The sequence below is a fragment of the Pogona vitticeps genome, chromosome 2 (genome assembly GCF_051106095.1).
Source record: "Pogona vitticeps strain Pit_001003342236 chromosome 2, PviZW2.1, whole genome shotgun sequence".
Lineage (NCBI taxonomy): Eukaryota > Metazoa > Chordata > Lepidosauria > Squamata > Agamidae > Pogona > Pogona vitticeps.
In genome coordinates this window covers 116,216,349-116,237,448 of record NC_135784.1, presented here as the reverse complement: position 1 = coordinate 116,237,448, position 21,100 = coordinate 116,216,349, and the positions used below count along the sequence as shown (strand labels likewise).

Genomic DNA, 21,100 nt, shown 5'->3' with positions numbered 1-21,100 from the left:
GGTATTATTCAGTAATGTAAGTATTAGTTTCTGGCAGGGCTAGTTCAAGACATTTCACTGCCTAAGAAGAAAGCCATAATTCCCTATGCTTGTCCTTCTCTTTGCACTGTTGTTTCATCTACTCTTGCAAGGGAGAAAACAGAAGTACTTTATATTTAAGTCTAACAAAAATGCCCATGTGAAGGAGGAGGAAAAAGAGGAGGCGGAGATTCTGATGTCTTGCAAGAAAGTGCACTGTAGTTTCCAGGCCCTTGAATATCAGTGAGGGCTCCTTATTTCCAAAGGAAATGAAGATGTTGCTCCCATTGCAGCAATTTGAGTTTTCACTTTGAACAGTGAATGTCAACCATTCACTTTTATGAGCAATATGAGAGGTTGGGAGTTTAATTCCCTATTGTGCCTCCCTGGCAGGGGCTGGACTTGATGATCCATAGGGTCCCTTCCAGCTCTGCAGTTCTAAGATTTATGTTTGGAGGAAGTTGGCTGGATAACTCCGTGGTTTAAGCATTGGACTATAGAGCCAGAGGTTGGGAGTTTGATTTCCCACTGTGCCTCCTAGGAGAAGAGCCAGTCTATGTGGTCTTAGGCAAGCTGCACAGGGCCAGTGTGCCCCCCAGAAGAAGAAAAAAGTAAACCACTTCTAAGTACTCTCTACTTGGAAAACCCTGAAAAGGGTTGCCATAAATCAGAATTGACTTGAGGACATGTTTTTGTCGCTGGAGGAGGACTGAGAACTAAGTCTAGTTCAGGCATTATCTATCAAGGGCAGCTCATCATGGAAAGAGAGAAGTGTTCTAGCCATTCTCTCCTCATCATTTCCGCCCCACTCTTACACACACAGAGTGACAAATCTGAAGAAAATTCCTCTCCAGATATTCCATGGTCCCAACTCACAGGAAGAGCCCCCATGGATACTCAGTTGCTGCTTCTAGGAGTCCTCACCCTTCACATGTACAAAGGTGATAACATTGTGGATGGAAAGGCAGGTCTGGAGTGCTCAGCAACCTATGGTGTTTCTTAATAGATAAGACCTGAACAGGGCTCTCTCATCATTGCCTGAGGTGAGCTGTGCCATTGAGAGTGTTGAGCTTGCTTTCATCTGCCTCACCCTTTTCCATGCATCGGTCTATATTTAAATATCACAATGTGAGAAAACATTGGGAGCTGGTTTTAATGTAAACCTACTCTATTTGAAATGTCTGGATTGGCTGGTGGTAAAGGCAAGAAAGGGACACTGGTCAAAACGGCTGGATATTCCATTTCACTCCTTCAGTACAATTTATTGCTTCTGGGGTGAGAGAACACTGTACACAGATAAAAACACACAAATACATACACCAGGTTTTGAGAAATCTACTTGCCAGATATTTACGGTCATTTGCCATGTATCAGGTAATTACAACACACACACACACACACACACACACACACACACACACACACACACACACACACACACACACACACACACACACACACACACACACACACCAGTCTGACAGGGGAATGAGGTAAAAACTAGGTTTCTAAATGTTCTGTTTGTTTATTACAATTAGTTCAAAGTGATTGGCTTGGTTTCCTCTCCCTGCAGGTATCAGCAACCAATAGTTCTCCTGCCCAGTCTTTCTCAAGGAAAGGGCCTGGCCAGGCAGCAAGTGAGAGCAAGAGTGCCTGCTGAACCCAGTGCAGCACAGAAGGTAGATAGCACAGGATGAAAGTTGGATGAAAATTAACAGTGGCTCAGCTTCAGCCCACAGGTCACAGGTTCCCCACACATGAGTTAGGAAAATGTTTGTTGAGTAATCACTTAATTTTTATAGGGGCATGCCTTAGGGAAAGTAAAACAAGCTTCTTACTGGCTAAATTTCACACTTTCTCCACATTCTGTACCAGAATACAGAATGAATTTATCTGGGATTGAGGTTTTTAAAAAATTACATTTTTTGTAAGGACAGAATCTTGTCAAAAAGTCTTGAAATGAATCTCAGGATGAAAGGAAGAAACACAATTCCTTATGTTTACAAATCTTCTCCAACTCAGTATTTCATGCCCGCAGGATATTCAAGAACATTTAGCAATTTTTCAGATGGAAAATTATAAGGGATGGTCCCTAAGAAATAGAGGAACCCCCCCACAAATGGCCACCCTCCAAAGTAAACCACTCAAGAAAGCCATATATGACATGTGTTACATCATAATGTGTGCCTTTGCCCATTGGATGCTTTAGTGGTCACCCTGGTATGAATATTCAGCATTGCATTTGCATGAACCAATAGGGAGCTGTTGGGAGGCAGAGTCAGCTATATAGAAAGGGGATGAAGCAGAGTGTGGGGGAAAAGAGTTTTGAGAGAGATAAGGAAGAAAGGTTTAAAGAGAAAGAAAGATAGTATGGGTCTTGAGGCAGAAGGAGAGAGTTTAGGAAATGAAAAGTGAGAGTGTTATATGTATTAGTTTAGAAGAGGTTAGGGGAAATACTTCAGCTTTGTGTAACTTTAAGAATGTGCATAAGGACTATTCCTGAAACAACTTGTAACCAATAAACCTGTTCTTATTTCAAAGTTAAGTACTGATGGACCTCAGTCTTTCATAGGAAACATAGTTGGTAAAGAGATCAACTGGTGGCAGCGTGGTAAAGGATGTGTTGGGAAATGTAGTGTGAGCTCTGTGTTGGGTGAAACAAGCAGGGGCCACGTGGTGAAGCATCACAATTGGTGTCTGTAACGGAACCCAAAGTATGACGTCATTCCTGCATGTCAATCAGGGGATGGAGCAGGAGGGGCGGAGTCAGAATGACAGTTGGAACAGCTGGGTGAGACAGTTAGGAATGGGAATCAGAGAGAGAGGGAGGTTCAGGCAGAGTTAGGGACCAGAAGATATTGAGGGAGTGCTAGGGTTTAGGAATAGCAAAAAGGGGTTAAGAAAGGAAATTGAAAAAGTAAAATATATTGAACTAGCAGGAATGAACGCATCAGTATAACAAGAGAAATATTGACATGATCAGAGATACTTTAACACCTGATTTTAATATACATGAACATATAAAACAGTTATATTTGATTCTCCTTATGATTCTGTTCAATAAAAAAAGAATATTTATTTAAAACCCTTGATTCCTGAAATTGTATGACCCTTTGGGGTGACAGCTCCTGAGTGTGTGGGATTTGATTTGGTATTAGTATAATACCTGGTGGCAGCGAAAAGGGCGTATTTACCTTTGTGGAGCCCAGAGATATATAGGGCACAAAGGGGGATCGCCACAGTGTCCACCGGCGGGGTACAAAATAAGTCAGTAAACCCCAAAGTATAAAAGTGAATTTTCTGGAGTTGTGGGTACATTTTTAGTCAGAGGTCTGTGGTGAAGTGGGCAACCTGCTAGAGCTTTTGTGGAAAAGCTTAGTGGCAGGGCTTCTGAACTCAGATCTGGGAGAACTTTAGATAGGGAACTGACTCTGAAGATAAATTACTTTTTGTTTACCTCAGGATTTGAGATACCTTGTGGGCTAGCTTGAAATCCAAGGCTCTGAGAGAAAAGGGAGCAGTGGTGGATAAGAGTAGAAGCCAGAATCAGAGCAGATCTGAGGTGATAGGAAAATACAAAGCAGAGGCTTGAAAATAAAATTATTTTGGTGTCTGAGAGCAGCAGTAGCTCAGACAGAGAGACACAGTAATTAAAAGGTTGTGAGCTGGAGAGCAGCCAGAGAGAGCTGCTGAGTAAAACGCAACAACGTAGTTACTGGAATAAACAGCAGAAGGACAGATCCTTTTAAAAAGCACTACAGACATTAAAGACTATTCACTCAGACTTAAACATGCCACACAAACAAAGCCAAAAAGGGAGTCAGGAGGCAGAAAGTTTACCTCAGAAAGTGGAGGGAAATGGAGACCCTCTAGCTCCAGTGGAACAGGAGGAGACTGATGAGGATGCCTCAGAAAGACAAGGGGTTCTCAGCTCCCAAATCTTTGAAAAATGGAAGTTGGAACAAGAATACAAACCCAGGGAATTAGAAATTAAGGCCAGAGAAAGACAAAGAGACAAGAGAAATGCAATTTCAAGTAAAAATGAGGAAAATGGAACTAGCCTCTCAAAACAACAATAATAGTAATTCTAATACTATTCCATCCACAGATAGATCTGAAGAAATTCCCTCAGTACAAACAGGGAGATAGTCCAGAATCATTTCTTATCACATTTGAAAGAGTTTGTTGGGACTTTGGAGTGAGAGCTGAGGAGAAAATGATAATTTTAAGATCTAGGACTGGGGGTGCGTATTCTAGATTTGGGATTGATGCTGAAAATCTCAGAAGAAAATTGAGGTCAATTAATAAGAAAGCTGATGAATCATTTGCTCAATTAGGGGCGCGTCTGACTCAATTTTTGAATACAGTGGTGCCTTGACTTACAACCATAATCCATCCCAGAAGATGGGCGTAACTCAAAATGGTCATAAGTCGAAGCACAATTTCCCATAGGAATGCATGGGAATGGGACTAATCCATTCCAGCATTTAAAAAAATCCAGCATTAAAAAATTACAAAACAAACAAACAAACAAAAAACAAAACAAAACACAAAACATTGCAAGCCCCATCGGAATGCAATGGAGCTGAAAAAAAAATAAGCACACACCCCAAAAAAGGTACTGCAAGCACCATCGGAACGTGATGGGGTTGCAAAAAAACAAAAACAAAAAAACAAAAACCACACACACAAACAAACAAAGCCAGTCCCATTGGAACATGATGGAGCTGCAAAAAATAAAAATAAAAAAATAAAAAAGCACACACACCCCAAAAAAAGCACTGCAAGTCCCATCAGAACATAATAGGGCTGCAAAAAAATCACCAAAAAACAAAACAACACAGCACAGAAACATAACCCCTCAGCCCAAACCCACACTCCAAATCCCTGTAAATGTACTGACCCAGGAGCAGAAAGCAACACCAGACAGTCTGAAGCCTCCTCCTATACTTTGTAGCTCTTTCGCCCCAATGGTTATTTGAATTCCCCGACTTTTTCCCTGCTCTTTTCTGGTTGCAACTTGAAGCTCCGGCCACAAGTCAAAGCAAAATTTTGCAGCCGGAGCTGGTCGCAACTCAAAATGGTCATATGTCGGGATATTCATAAGTCAAGGCACCACTGTAGCTGGTTGGAGATGGAATGTGTAACCACATTAGACCAAATGAAGAATCTAATTGAGTTAGAACAGTTTTATTCTATGTTACCAGGAGAACTGAGGTATTTAGTTAAAGACAAAGAGCCTCAAAATATTGAACAGGGTTCAGAAATTATGGATTTTATCAGTAGGATCAGAGATCCTAAGTTTTCTGAGGTAAATTTTTACAGGCAGAACTGGGACAACAGTAAGAAACCATTTGTAGCTGTAGCGAACAGCCCCACCCTCACCTGTCCATCACAGCTAAACAGGGGAGAAGGAGCCAATGAGTAGACGGAAGGTGGAGCCAAGGGGGGAGGGGGCTGGATATAAAGGCTAGTGTATGGAGTATGAATAGAGATTCTGGTAGTGAGAGACAGAGTGAAACTTAAAAAGTGAACTGGTAGAGAGTTAGAGATCTGTAAGAATGCTGAATGGTACAGAGAGTTAATAGAGATTTGAAGTTAAAGTAGAACTGATTCAAATACAAGTGATTAGCAACCTGTGATTTACTTATCAAATATTAATCATATGTTAACTTCCCAGATCTAATAAATGAGTTAAGTTTTAAAAGCACATGTGTCCTTGATTGAATGGCATTGAGGCAGCAATAACGGGTGGCAGCGAAGAAAGAAGAAGAGTGAGAACCTCACGAAGTCCTGGGGGAATAGGGGCTTCAGAGGAGATCGCCACAGTAGCATTCACCCTTTGTTAGGTATAAGTCATGTATTATTCATGTTCTATGCTAATGCTGTTGAGAGGCAGAGCCGAGAGAGAGGCTAAAAGGCGGAGCCTGAGAGGAAGAGTCAGTCAGAGTGAGTTAGAGTAGAGCGAGAGTGATTTGGTCAGAATCAAAGAGTTACAGTGAGTTAGTTAGTGAGAGTCAGAGAGAGAGAGAGTCAGAAGAGACAGAGTTAGAGACTGGTTAAGATAAATAGATAGAGAAGGTGGAAATTATATGGCAAGAGAATAGTATGTACATCTGAAGAACTTCTGTGACTAATAAATTGGCTTCACTTTAATAAATAAGTTTTGTTTGCATTCATTATACAAGTGTCTGATCAAACGTCATTTATTTTGTGTATGGAGGTAATCCACTGGTGGCAGTGAAAGGAAAACACAACTGGAGCCTTTGTGAGGGCACAAAACAGAGGTGCCTCAAAGAGGTGAACACCACACCATTCAATAAAAATTATCACAGTAAAATGTAAGGGAAAGATGGCCAGCTTAGTACCACACCTAAGTTGTCAGGGCCTAATTCGCAGAAGCGAATAAATCCTGAGGAAACATTTGATAGATCTCCTCAGTATGATCAAAGGGCTAATAAACGGTACTATAACTGTGGTGAATTTGGACATGTTTGGTCAAAATATATGCAAAACAATAAAAATAAAAATGGAAAAGATGATAGACAGAACAAGAAGGTTTACTGTATAAAACCTGTGGAAGCCACTGAAGAAAGTTGTAACAATAGTTCTGTCTCCATGGCAACAAGCGCAACAGAAAATTCCAATCTGCCACAAGCAAGAGTAGTTCAGTGCTTTCTTTTAAAATCAGATATTTTACTGCAAAACTCTGGGAAGATAGTTCTTATTAATGAGGTACCTTATATAGGAATAGTAGATACCTGTTCCCACTTAACTCCGTGTCTTCTTGATGTGGTTCCTAAAGAACAAACACTTACAAATCAAACTGTTACAATCAAGGGAATAAGTTCTATTCCAGTGGCTTTGCCTATGGCTAAAGTAAAAATAACCTATTGAAAAATAACCTATGGGTTGGAATTTGGGGTGTGGCAATGTCTGATCAAATTCCAGCACCTTGTTTGATTGGGTTAAATCTCTCCAAGCATGTGCAGAGTGTTTTTGTAGTAACACACTCCCAGGGAGGGCAGTTAACAATCCTTGAGGGAAAAGTGGAATCCCTAACTTGAAATTAACATGGAAAGCCCCAATTTAAAAGGAAACCCTGAGGTGAAGGAAATGGCAGAAGTTACATTTGTGAAAAACCCTAATAGTTCATCCTTTGTTAAGGAACAGGAGGAGGATAGCACCCTTACACAGTGATTTGAAAAAGCTAAGGGAACTCCCTCTTCATTAATGCCTGAATGCCCAGAGAGATTTATAATAGATTGTTATATAGGGAAGTTTTGTTAGCACCTCAGAGGGGTGGAGATGGAAACCTCAAACAACTTATTGTGTCTGAAATATATAGAGACAAGATCTTAAGCAAGGCGCATAGTGATTCTTTTGGAGCTCACATGGGAATATCGCGTCCCAAACAAAGGGTTGCAAGGAACTTTTACTGGCCAGGAATGGGTCAGCAAGTTAAGCAGTTTTGTCAGGCTTGTGATATGTGCCAGAGAACGGGTACTGGAAACGACAGAACTAGGGCTAAACTGTGCCCTTTGCCTATTATTTCAATCCCATTCCAACTGTTAGGTTTGGACATTGTAGGACCCCTGCCACGAGCTACCAAAAGATTAAATAAATTCATATTAAGCATAATCAATTTTGCTACTAGATATCCTGAGGTCATACCATTACGATACATTGAAACTGAGGCAATTGCCGATGCATTGATTGGGTATATGTGCAGAATGGGCTTTGCCTCTGAAATAGTCACAGACCTAGGAATCTCCTTTACATCGAAATTAACTAAAAGGCTGTGGCAAGTGTGTGGCATCACTCATGTAACATTGTGCCCTTATCACCCACAAACAAATGGGCTCATGGAAAAGTTCAATGGAACTTTAATGATATGCCTGTATCATTAACGAGGATGATACAGGCATATGTTGCAGAAAACCCTTATGATTGGGACTGCAAGATACAGTCCCTGCTCTATGCCTATAGAGGTGTCCCCCAAGAGAGCACAGGCTTTAGTCCCTTTGAACCTTTGTTTGGGAGACGGGTTCGAGGCCTTCTAGACCTGTTGAGACAAAATTGGGAGGATTATAAGGAAATGGACCCTGTCTCTGTAATTGAGTATTTGGATGACTTGATGAATACTTTGCAGAAATCTTTAAAACTAGCAGGGGAGAATTTGAAGGAGGCCCAACACAAACAAAAAACCTGGTATGATCATAAAGCCAGAGAGAGACTGTTTAACCCTGGAGAGGAGGTGTTAATGTTGAGACCCATTAAAGGGAGCAAGCTTCAATTAGCTTGGGAAGATCCATACACTGTAGTATCCAAGATGAGTTCAGTCAATTATGTACTCCAAAGGGGGGATGAAACTTGGAAGGTGGTCCAGGTGAATATGATAAAGCCATATATCTGAAAAGAAAACCTGGTTGTGGTGATCTCCTCTGAAGCCCTTATCCCCCCCCCCGGCCTTCACGATGTTCTCGTTCTTCTTCCTTCTTTGCTGCCACCAGGTATTACTGCCTTAATACAATTTAATCATGGAGACATGTGTGCTTTTAAAACTTAAGTCATTTATTAGATCAGGGAAGTTAATATACGATTAATATTCAATAGGTAAATCACAGGCTGATAATCACTAGTATTTGAATCAAAACTGCTATAACTTTAAACCTCTTTTAACTCTGTATTCCATTCATCGTTCTTACAGATCTCTAACTCACTCTTAGTTCACTCTTAAGTTTCACATTGTCTCTCACTCACAGAATCTCTCTCAGACTCCATTCACCAGCCTTTATATTCAGCTCCCTCCCCCCTTGGCTCCACCTTCCATCCACTCATTGGCTCATTCTTCACTGTTCTACTGTGACGGACAGGTGAGGGAAGGGCTGTTTGCTACATTGGTTTTATTTTCTATAACCAAAAGCCCAGAACAACAACAAAAGGTATTATGCTAGGAAGTCAGAGGGAAGTCTAAAAACAACCCCGAGGACATAGTCCTTAGCCCTGCACTTTCCCCAGAATAGAAAGAAGAGGTGTCTTCCCTTCTTCAAAAATATAAAGCCGTATTTTCATCAAAACCAGGTGTAGCAAAGGGGGTTGAGCACATCATAGACACTGGGGATGCTAGATCCATAGCTGTTACTCCCTATAGACTAATTGGATCATATAGGGACAAAATATGTACAGAATTAAATGAAATGCTAAAGGCACTAAAAATCTTGCAAGACAAACCCCTACATGAGAAACAAATAAAAGGATAAAACCAGGTGATGAAAATCTCAACATTTCTGACATAAACCAAGTGCTTGAGATTTCACATAGAAGAAATTTGCATATGAATATTGAGGTGACCTGTGATAGAGGTTCCCCATCTATTGCGACTAAAGTACCTGTGGGCAAGTTTGTGGGTGAGAGTGAAAGCAAGAGCAATAATATCTCAAAGAAGGATGTAGCCTTAGACGTTATGGAGGAGGGGAAGAAACTCCCTGCCCTTTCCCCAGTTGAGAAAGTGAAGCCACAAGTCGGAAAGAAAACAGGCTTCACCCGGAAAAGGTGAGCTGAGGAAATCCAGTGGACATCAGTACTAGGTGATTGTCGATCGTCGGAAGACTTCAAAGTCTGTCTTTGTTGCGCCAGACTTCAATGGGGAATTCCTCAGCTGCATAGATGCATTGAGCATTGGACTTGGAGCTGGATTGTGCCAAGCGGATGACAGCGAGAGTCTTCGCCCAATGACTTTTATCATCATTTATAGGCATGCCCTCTCAATGGCAGACAAATGTCTCTTCAACCTAATGAGAGACATTTGTCTACCATCGAGAGGGAATGCCTATCTATCGTATGGACGTTACAGAAACATAAGCCATACGTATGGAGAAGAAAGCTTACACTGCGCACTGACCACTCACCTTTGAAATGGTTGAGAACTCTGCAAACAAACAGTAGCAAACTGACCAGGTGGTCCTTGGTTCTCCAAGATTATGACTTTGAAGTTAAAAACATCAAAGGATCTTTAAATGTGGTAGCGGACACTTTGTCCAGAAGACCTAATGATTAAGTGTAAACGTAAATGTTTATATCTGTAATGTTTGATTCAATTTAGAGGAAAATATTTATGAATGTATGGTTTCCAGGACTGTATAATGTGGTAAGTTTAAATAGTAAATGTATTACTTGATAGAAGCCCATATGGCAAGTGTGTATAGGTAATTGTAAGTATGGTAAGAATGTTAGTAATTCTATTAAATGCCTTGTTTGTTTAAGATGGTAAACTGGTAAGTTTTCCCCTCATAAAACAAACTTTTAAGAGCGGAGCAGTGTAGCAGTCACCCTGGCATGAATATTCAGCAGGGTATTTGCATGAACCAATAGGGAGCTGTTGGGAGGTGGAGTCAACTATATAGAAGGGAGGCTGTAACAGAGTGTGGGGAAGAGATAGAGTTTTGAGAGAAATAGGGAAGAAATGTTTGAAGAGAAAGGAAGATAGTTTGGGTCTTGAGGCAGAAAGAGAGTTTAGGGAGTGAACAGTCGGAGTATTGTATGTATTAGTTAAGTGTAAAGGAGGTTAAGGGAAGCTCTGTATAACTTTAAGAATGAACTATTCCTGAAACAACTTGTAACCAATAAACCTGTTCTTATTTCAAATTTAAGGAGTGAATAAACCTCAGTCTTTCATAGGAAATGTAGTTGGTAAAGAGATCAATTGGTGGCAGCGTGGTAAAGGACATGTTGGGAAACATAGCATAAGCTCTGTGTTTGGTGAAACAAGCAGAGGCCATGTGGTGAAATGTCACAGATGCTTCTTTTCAAAGAGTCTCAGGGGAGGGGGGAGCAGGATAATATTCTCTCACATCCACAGAGGCCAGGATCTGCTTACTAGCAACTTTGATGATAACTGTGTGAATTATTTCAGAGGGATTGCTTTGGAAAGATAGTTTGGGGGACTACAAGTTCCAGAATTTCTAAATGGCATGGTGAAACTCTTTGCAGCCATATACCTAACTCACTAAATTATCCAGCCAGCTACCTCATACATAATGTGAACCACAGTTAGCCACATAGATTCAGGCATCATCATGGAAGCAACACTGGAGGCATTCAAGACAAAATTGGACAACCATCTGTCAGATCTGCTTTGATTTGGATTCCTATGTTCAGCAGGGGATTGGACTCGATGGCCTTATAGGCCCCTTCCAACTCAATTATTCTATGAATCTATGGTTATTCTCCCCTCTTGTCTAAATAATAATACACAGATGCCAGTTTTAGGGCTCTTTCTTCCACTGTATACCTAAATTCTTAAGGCAATAAATGTATATCACCATTCCTTAATAGTTATGAATTTCTGAAATAGTTACTCTTGTTTAATATTCTTAAGTTCAGCATGAGACTGTTGCACTCTGCTAGCATAAATACCAAATATTTCTTTAACCTGGAGGCTGCTCAAGATTATCATTTGAGTGAAATGTTATCCATTCTTACCAAATTGACCTTCAATTAACCACAGAGCAAGTAAAGCCCTTCCTTGCAGTGGAAAGGAAGGCAGTGGAATGGAGCACTACACTAGATTTGTATGTGTTGCTGTGGCACCCACATCAGTCGGTTTCCCCACCTCCTGTCCTATAACGCATTTATTTATCAGCATTGATTTCAGTATTCAAAAGCATTCCTTTACTTGTTAAAAAAGAAAAACATATAATCTAGAACTGAAACTTTGTCACTTTGTTGCAGAGCACGCTAACAACTAAGCATGAATTAATAATTTGGAATTCAAGCAGTAATAATGTAAAAATTTATTATTTTATTATTACTTAGACACTGGTTAGTTCCTTCAAGAAAGACAACACCTTTCCTAATTGCAAATGCCGTAAATTGATACAGATTATCAGGCTTCAAACTAAATACCAAAACTTCCTTGTGGAACACGGTCCTCTGATAACAGAAGCTACCTTTGAAAATGGTTCTATTTAGTAAACATCTCTTAGACATTTGCTTTGTATTACCAGATTTCCCCACTGAGTGTCAGAGTCTCAACATGTCTCTCTGCACACTATCACATAATAACCTAAGATTCATTGCTTTTCTACAACCACTCTGACTGGCATTAGTACTCCAAATCATTGCATACTACCAGGAATGTCAGATACAACAACGTACACTCCACATGTTTTAGATTTGTTCTAGGCTTCATGCAACAGCTGTTTGCGGTCACCAGGTTGGAGTGTTGTAACACAAGAGGACAGGGCTAATATGACATTTCGCAACCCTCTGTTTCACACGAGATTCCAAATCCCAACATCTACTTTACTACATTCTTGTTTGACACATTAAGGATTAAAGTCTGCCTATCATCCTATGTATAGAGGCTAGTTTGCGTCAGTGATTATGGAAGTCATGACCACATCAAGAGCTTGGCAGACATGCTCGGAATCAACATCCTACATTCCTGTTCAGTAGCACCACAGTGTCACACAGTGCCTCAGGTGAAACACTGTATGCCAATACAACACCAATAAAGCCTTCAAGAAACTTTATCTTGGTTCCCCCCAACTCCATATTTAAACATTAATTCAAAGAATACAAGTAATTTCTGAAGTGAAGCAATATTCATTTAGCTTTGGGAAATAACAAGGACATAGAGGAAGAAAAAAACATAGAGAACTGACCTGATAAACGCTTTTCTCGCGTGCTCTTCCAAAAGACATCCCAAGCTTTGTTGGTGGAGACCCTGACATGTTCGCTGAAAGATCTCCTCAGACGAGACTTCCCTGGATAGGCCATCTCGGCTGTGGATTCGGGTAACTGTAGTCCACTGCTAACCTCCTAAGATCCAGCTGCCTGAGCAAAAGTCTATCATGGTTGACAGTTCTATCCGTCCAGCTTTCTGCTCATAGATCAGACAGAGGGGAAAGATTTGCTCTGTTGTAAGAAAGCCTGCATGTAATTTGTTAACACCCCTCAGAGGCTGGAATGGAGAGAGAAGGAGGGAGAGATCTTGGAGGAGGAAGAAACTCCTTCCAAACAATCTGGGGTCAGGCTGAAGAGGAAATAGCAGCCCAGTAGAGCCCCCTCCTGCCCCCCACCCAAAGTATAGTTCTACATCTCAGCTGCCACATTTTATAAACATGCTCATTGCTGGGTGGTGCAAAGAAAAGATTCAGGCAACCACACAATAACATGTCAGGCGGCTCTCTGTCCCACTTCCAAGCCTCTCCCGTTTAACAGCATGTGAAACAAGCTACCTCCTTTTTGAGTCCTCTTTATTGCCCTGTTCTTCTCTTGTATGGGGGAAGAGCAGCTTTGCCGGATCAAACACAGACCAAGTCCTTTTTGTGCAACATCCTGTTTCCCACCAGATCTGGCCAGATTCGTCTGAGGACTCCACAGCAGGGTACGAAGGCAAGAGACCTCCCTGCCGTTCAACTCCCTCCCCCACACATCCTCAACTGAATTTGTTCATAGTCCAGAGCTTGGGAAAAGTCACTTATTGCAATACAACTCCCAGAATCACCCAGCCAGTACGTACACTAAGGGATTCTGGGAGCTGTAGTAAAAAAAAAAAGACTTCCAAACTCTGGGCTGCACACCTGAAAGTTTTGTCTGGCTCATTACAAATGACACCAATCCACAGAGCTATCTGTTAATTTGACTCCCTGGTGGCCTTTTTGAACCATTCATGCTGACAGCTGTCAATATTTGCCCCCTCTTGCAGCATCAAATTCCAGCTGCTCATTTTGTGTTGTGCCAATTCTTAGAGCCACCCTTTGCCTCCCTGAACAATGAGGACTCACCAGATGAAGTCCGCTCTCTCTTCCATCCCACCAAAATGACACAGTGATGCACTGATGTTCAAAACTTCTTCTTCATCACTTGACTTTCCAGTTTACATTATTAACATCCGATTGCATGCACAGGAAGAGCTGTATCCTGCCCATCGGTTTCCAACTTGATATAAATCATATTTGTTATTTCACTATGACAAATAATTCAGAGATAAGTTGTGGAACTTTGGCAAGCAGATCCTTGCAGCGACTGCTGGAATGCAGGCACAACTTCAGTATATTGAAATAGATGGTTTGTGGAAAATGCTGCTTTGACATTCTTTTATTCCCTGCTGTGATAAATTTTTAAATATTCTTATCTTCTCTTTCTAGGATTAGAGAGAGCTATTCCCTTGATATTGCAAAGACAGCAGTAATATGGATTCTTCTCTCATACTGCTAGAACATACCACACATGATATCAATATACCACACTATATTTCATTTGTAGATTATGTCTCAAGTGGATCACTTAATGCTCTCAACCACTTAATTCAGCTCCCACAGCTAACAATTCAGATAGAAAGGGGGCATTCCCAAGAGTTATATGCAAGATTCTTCTATTACCGAATTACTTTTTCCTGGCTTTTTTAAAAAAAGCAAAAATGTGTAAAACTCAGGAACTGGAAAAGCAAATAGCGTTTTTTGTACCATAGACCACTGTCTTATTGTATTCAGATAAAGGCCAAAATCCTGTTGCTTAATGTAGTAAATCACACTAGAATAGGCTTACTGAATCAATGGGGATTTAGTGAGTCAACTGCTCCACAAATTCTATTGATTCAAATGGGCCTACATGAACTGCAGCTTAATATGTCAAGCTGTAGCTACAGTAGGCCCATTTGAATTAATGAAACATATGGAGGAGCTGTCTCATCAAATCCCCATTGAGTCAATGGGCTACTCTAGTGCAATTTCCTAAGCAACAGGACTTTGGTCAGCATTTAACTAGTATTTATGCTAGCTTCTGTTTATGCACAGGGAAGCAAGAAAAGACTGCATCTGAACACGTTGGAAAGGGTAGCTTTGTTGGAAGCAGTCTCCCTGAAAACACTTCTGTCCATACAAGAATTGTTCCAGCCAGTCTCCAAAAATGGTCCAGCTTGGACAGGGATCAGAGTCAGGCTGGTTCACAATCTCCTGCACGTTGTGCGATTGCTGGGAACAGTCTGCACTGGACTGTGCCACAAGTGGTCCAAAATGCAAGCTATGTCCTCTCTGACTGTGTCCTGACTATTTGCCTCCCCACCAAAAGGACACCTACTTCCTTTTCAAAAGTTTCTTTCCAAGATCTACGGCAGACATGAGTGTGATTAATTTATGGAATTTGCTGCCAGAGCTGCAGCAAGGACGACAAGTATAGACAGCTTAAACTGGACACTAGAAAAATTCCTGGAGGCTAAATCTATCAATGGCTGTCCATCAGGATGGCTGTATGCTAAGCCTCCATTTCCAGAAGCAGTATGTCACTAGCCAATGCTGGGAAGCTGTTGTAGCACTCATGTTCTGCTTGTGGACTTCCCAAGCAGGGAAGGTTGACCAGAATGATAAAACAGATACTGGATGCTTTAGAGTGATGCAGGAGGCCTTGTCATATGCACGTGGAGGGGTCCATTTTATACAGTGCTTCCCATATACAGTAGTGTCCCTTGTAACTGAAGCCAATGAATAGGCAAAACATGTGTCTGGATGTTTCCTTGAAGATCTGCTCAATTCTGGAGAGAGGTAAGCTAGAGAGAGTTGAGGTTTCTTTCTTTCGTTCAATATCAGTCTTTCTCTCTCTCAACAAGTCCTGATTGAACGTGGAGAGTCCTTGTCTTTACACACCAATTACTAAATATCCATCACCAAATTCCATTCAACTCCCTTCTGAGGACTATCCAGAACATTCTTGTATTGTGAGAAACGCAATCACAGAACCTCACTGTTCCTTTTCCATAATCACACTAGACCAGGCACTTCGGGATACTGTGGGAGTGTGTTTTCTAGTCACCTTGAGTGACTAGACGGTGCTATTTCCACTGGCAGGAGGTAAGCGTAAGGGGCTCCCTCAACAAAAGAGAAACTTGGGTTGTCAGCTTGAAAACGATGCTAGTTCAAACATGGCCTGACTGTTGATATCTTCTAGCCCATGGGTTGGGTCCAAGGAGACATATAGGCCCCAGCCCCTCCACTTCTGCTCTAGAGAGGGAGACCATACCATGTGGGTTCAAATTATGAGGAATAAAATTAGACTATATGTTCTGATGGTACCAGGCAGATGTGGGCAGCACATTGCATCATAACTGGCATTCACTCCTCAGTTTAGCTCAGCTCCATGGAAATAATAATTGTTGGAGTTGTGGAAAATCAAGTTTATCGCCCCATGCCGAGAAGTATAGAAATTAATCAAAGCTTTTGAAAAGCCTAACAACAGAAATGTTGTTTTGCATCCAAGCCATCATTTATGTTGAGAAGGTTTCAGTCAGAATTTTTTTTTGAAAACAATAGAGCAAAATGTCAATTTTTTAAAAAGGTAGGAAAGTTGTTGGGGGCAACATTCATGTCCCCTCCCTGTCCATACATGGCGAGAGAGAGGTCTGCAAAATCCCACGAGTTTGAGGCCTTAAGAAAGCTTTCCTCTGCTTTAATTTCAAGGGATAACAGCATCAAGCAGATTTTTAGAAAAGGAGAGGAGAGGAAAAGACCCTTAGAGATGTCTTTAGCATTTAACGTTCAAAGCTAAGCAAGCAAACGACAACTCTAACCCACTTCCCTGTGTAAGTTCTGCTGTGTCAAATCCCCGCCATGCCTGTGAAACATATGTTTATAATCTGCAGTAAATAGTTTGTTGTTGCTTTTATTTTCACCAGATGCTCGTTTGCTTTAACTCTCCCTCAAGAGAATTCATGTATTCAAATACTTTCTTGACAACTTCATTGGTTATCAATCAATTTATGAGCCACATTGCTTTATTTGTTAATTTTCCTGTACATTTAAAGACCATGTCTGTAGCCTCCCTGTCACTGCAATACAATTGAATGTGAGTGTTTTGTGCGTATCTGGATGGGAGAACTGTTAAAGGATAGATGGTTCAGCAAAACAATTGTACTAATTGTTTTGATCTGTCTTTGGAAGGCTGCAAGTAATCATCACATTAACATGGAGCTTATTGGTGTTATGGTATAACACCGTGCATAGCAATGGGACAGGACATAGTTAAGCTACCTGTCCTACAGTGGGTTGTTTAATAATAAAAAATAAATGTAAAGCATTTTATCATGTTTAAGTAAAAACCAATTATATACTCATTGTTCAGCAAAGTCAGTGTTAATTCAATTTTTCATAAAATCCCCAAGTTTATGTCAAATAATGCCATGGTGTGTCTTATGAGATTTCAACCTGTCCCTTTGAGATCTGCCACACTTAGAAACATGTGTCCCATTCTTTGTACCTGTCAGTGTGGACTTCGAGGTTTCCTACTTGCATTTCTGATGATGAATGGGATGAGAAAGGGTAGACTATGGTCAAAGTCTCATATGAGGTTCTAGGTTTCAGCTGGGGGGGACTCAGGTCCTTTTCAAGGCACAGAGAGGCTCAGGTCAGAAATGTTTGTTTGAGGCCTTTTCACGTGGCCTTCATGTTTTAGGGTACAATTACACTGTTGAAATAAATCAAGAACTGGATTAGGGTTTTATAAATAAAATAAATGTCATGTGGTTTATGTTCCAACATGCGCATCATCACAATCACCCACAGTGCTGCCAGCACTGAGCTCAAGCAGCAAAAAGGACTGCTCAGCTGGGAAGTTTGCCTAGAAAATGCACTCACTTCTGTTTCTGTTGTTGTTGTCAAGGTGCTTTCCATCTTCCTTACTGCAGTGGTCTCAGCATCACCTCCTCCTTGGCTCCCACAACAGGCAACTGTGATCTAGTTTGTCTCCACAGTCCCAGCTGCTCCCCCCATCACTCCCTGTCATTACAGTGGGTTACTCTGGGCATTCCCTACAACAAAATGTACGTGTGTGTGTGTGTGTGTGTGTGTGTGTGTGTGTGTGTGTGTGTGTGTGTGTGTGTGTGTGTGTGTGTGTGTGTGTGTGTGTGTGTGTGTGTGTGTGTGTGTGTGTGAGAGAGAGAGAGAGAGAGAGAGAGAGAGAGAGAGAGAGTCCCCAGTCTCCTCATGTTTTTTATATAATAACTGGCATAGCACTAGATCAAAAATAAAAACGGATAGCGGGAAAAAGGAAGAGTTTGGAACTAGCAAACCCTGCATTTTGGCAAACCCCACAGACCGCTAAAACACTGTTTACTCTGATACAGGCATTCACACATGCCAAAACCATTCAGAATAAATTGTGTTTACTACCGACTTAAAATGAACAACCCCCTTGCGACTATTATTTTCTGGCAAATAAATATACATGTCTAGCTGTGTGTTGTGTCATTGCAAAAATTTAAATCAATTCTAAGTGTGTTAAGCCTGACAAAGACACAGAAGTATTATGCCATGTAGCTGCAACCTCGGTCTTAATTTTCTTGTCCGATAAGGGAGTGATGGAGAGGAGCATATAATACTTTTTAAAACAAGAAATTGAAGTGTTAAAATTTTCTGAAAATATTTATGCAAAGGAAAACTACATTCACAACTCTAAAAAAATATATATACTGTATTCCCATTCCCAATTTTCTTGTCGATTTTTTTCGATTTCGATACCTTTATTGGCATATGAACAGACAGGAGCAAAACGTAGATACAAACCAAACAATAATCAAGAGAAAAGTAAAGCGAGAAATACACTCAAATCAGCAAGTGATATCATAGGTTATGGGTTAAAATAGAAATTTCCAATAGATATCCTGCAACGGCAGATGTAATCAAAGGACAAGAATCACTCAGGAAAAAGGCTAAGGAGTTGGGAAAAAAAGAAAGCCACGGTTCTAGGAAAAGCTTTCTCAGAGAAGAATGAGCCGGGCAGTGAAATAAAATATGGTCCAGGGAGTCTGGTAGAGTATGACAGAAAAGACAGAGCCTGTTTACATGGGGAATCTTGGAGAAACGGCCTACATGGACCGCCGAAGGGAAAATATTCAGGTGAGCTAGCATAAAAGCTCTTCTCTTCTCTTCTCTGTCAACAAATACTTTCCCATGCTCATGTAATGCCATAATGAGTAAAGAAAGAGAAACAGGTAAAGGGTTTCCTTCCATGAGATGAGAGAGCAGGCTTACTCCCATACGAGTGCATGCAGGACAGCGACTTTAGCTCTGCCAGTTTCCTCATTCTCACCTTCCATTTTAGACTGCAAAATATTTTCATGGTAAAGCAGGGAATTCATGGAAAACATAAGCAATTGCCTAGGTTCCTGTTTTATCTTGTACAGTAGGAGCAGCAGGTATGACAGGAAGAGGAGGAGGAGGAGGAAAATACACTTCCGTCACCCCAGGCCAAAGAAAAGGTGAAGAAAACAGTGGCAATACATTGGAGGCATCCCTGACCACGGGCTTCTCTTTCTCTGTGTCTCTGTCTTTCTTGTGCACATTGACAACCTGTCTGTCCTCTAGAGCAGTGGTCCCCAACCTTGGGCCTCCAGATGTTCTTGGACTTCAACTCCCAGAAATCCTGGCCAGCAGAGGTGTTGCTGAAGGCTTCTGGGAGTTGTAGGCCAAGAACATCTGGAGGTCCACGGTTGGGGACCACTGCTCTAGAGGAGGCCTCATGCCTCAAAGATAATCTTCCTCTAGCTCCAGCTGTTTTCCCTCCAAGTTTCTGTTTCTGAGGGGGCGTCCTCAGAGTTAAGGCGGGTGGTCTCAACAATCCCCTCTGATGGTGGGAAGGTAGGGCAGGCAGTGTGTGCATGAGCAGCAGGTGGAGGCCAGGACCACTGCTGTTTCTTGTCACATACAAGCACCATCTTTGTGCAGGAAGCAGCAACAGGAGAGAAAATGCATTGTTAATTCTATTTGATATCAGCCCAGCTGCTCTTTGGAAGTGGAGGCTGGGCTTGCTCTTTTTTCATCTCAAGCTCATGATGTCTGCACATTTCCAGCTTGAACTCTTGCTTCTGCCATAACCACCACCATACTCGTGTCCTCTAAGGAGTGTTTTTTTTATTACCCCCCCCCCCCGAATCAACAAATATATTCATTATTTGTTGCTTTATGGGGGCAACTTTGTGCTTCAACTTTTGACGACTCATGAAGCGGACCGACTCGCCAAAATGGTGAGTCATCCCCATCTCTAGTCAGCATATATCTGTGCAAGGAGGTCTTAAAGCCTTCCTTGCATAAGTGCCGTAAAAGTCAAACCACACATTTGTTGTATGAATAATAATCTTGTGATCTTTAAAATCACAGCCAGGATTAGGTCCTGAGGTTTGTGATTATTGAAGGGAAGATAGGTAACAATGAAACTATCTGAAAGAATCTATGTGTATAGAAAGTAGAATGTATAACAAAACAGGGGAGGGGAAATGTTGCAAGATGTTTCTGCTTCCACCTTCTTCACTGAATAAAAATACAGTTGTGCCCCACTGGACGATTACCCCGCTCTATGATGAATCCGCTTAACGTTGAAGTTTTGCAATCACTTTTCTGATTGCAAAACGATGGTTTAAATGTTTTTTGTTTTGTTTTTCATTTTTACGATGATCGATTCCCTGCTTCAGGAACCAATTTTCGCTTTAAGATGATCAGCAAACAGCTGATCGTCGGGTTTCAAAATGGCCACCGGCTGAAGAAAATGGCCCCCCATTGTTTTTAGGACTGATTTTTCGCTTAACAAGCACCAGAAAATGGCCGCTGTATGGAGGATCTTCGCTGGACAAGCAGGTATTCAGCCCATTGGAACGCATTGAACGGTTTTCAATGCGTTTCAATGGGTTTTTTATTTTGTTTGACAACATTTTCACTCTACAGCGATTTTGCTGGAACGAATTAACGTCGTCAAGCAAGGCACCACTATATGCTCTTTCCAAGGTAGCACACTTACATAACCCAGAGGATAAGGTATCCCCAAGTGGATGGGTGGTGTCAGATAAAATCCTTTAGATTCAGGCCACAAAGTACTAAGATGCCAAGTCTATAAATCCAGATGTTCCCCAGATCATTGATGAGTCATATAGGTTTTGTTCTGAGTTAAAAAGTGCCTGGCCATTATACATTCCAGCTTCTTGGTCAAGATTGCAAATGTAGGATTTCTGAAGTATGTATGTCAATTGTTTGTTGTTTTAGCTACATATTTCAGATGGTATCTTGGTTTCCTACAGGCAGTGAATTAAAAGAGC

At 41.2% G+C, this 21,100-nt stretch overlaps 1 protein-coding gene across 3 annotated transcripts in view; it reads right to left on the bottom strand.

The window, feature by feature from the left end:
* LOC110072299 (rho GTPase-activating protein 7) overlaps window positions 1-21,100 on the bottom strand; it is a 128,991-nt gene that overhangs the window by 92,266 nt on the left and 15,625 nt on the right. For 2 of the 3 annotated variants that reach the window (XM_020780503.3, XM_078385820.1), the window contains exon 1: window positions 12,687-13,374. The exons of the other annotated variant lie outside the window; for it this stretch is intronic. In XM_020780503.3, coding sequence (XP_020636162.3) covers window positions 12,687-12,801 — 115 coding nt within the window. In that variant the 5' untranslated portion in view covers window positions 12,802-13,374. Of the gene's footprint in view, window positions 1-12,686; window positions 13,375-21,100 lie in introns of those variants that run through there. 3 annotated transcript variants of the gene reach the window in all.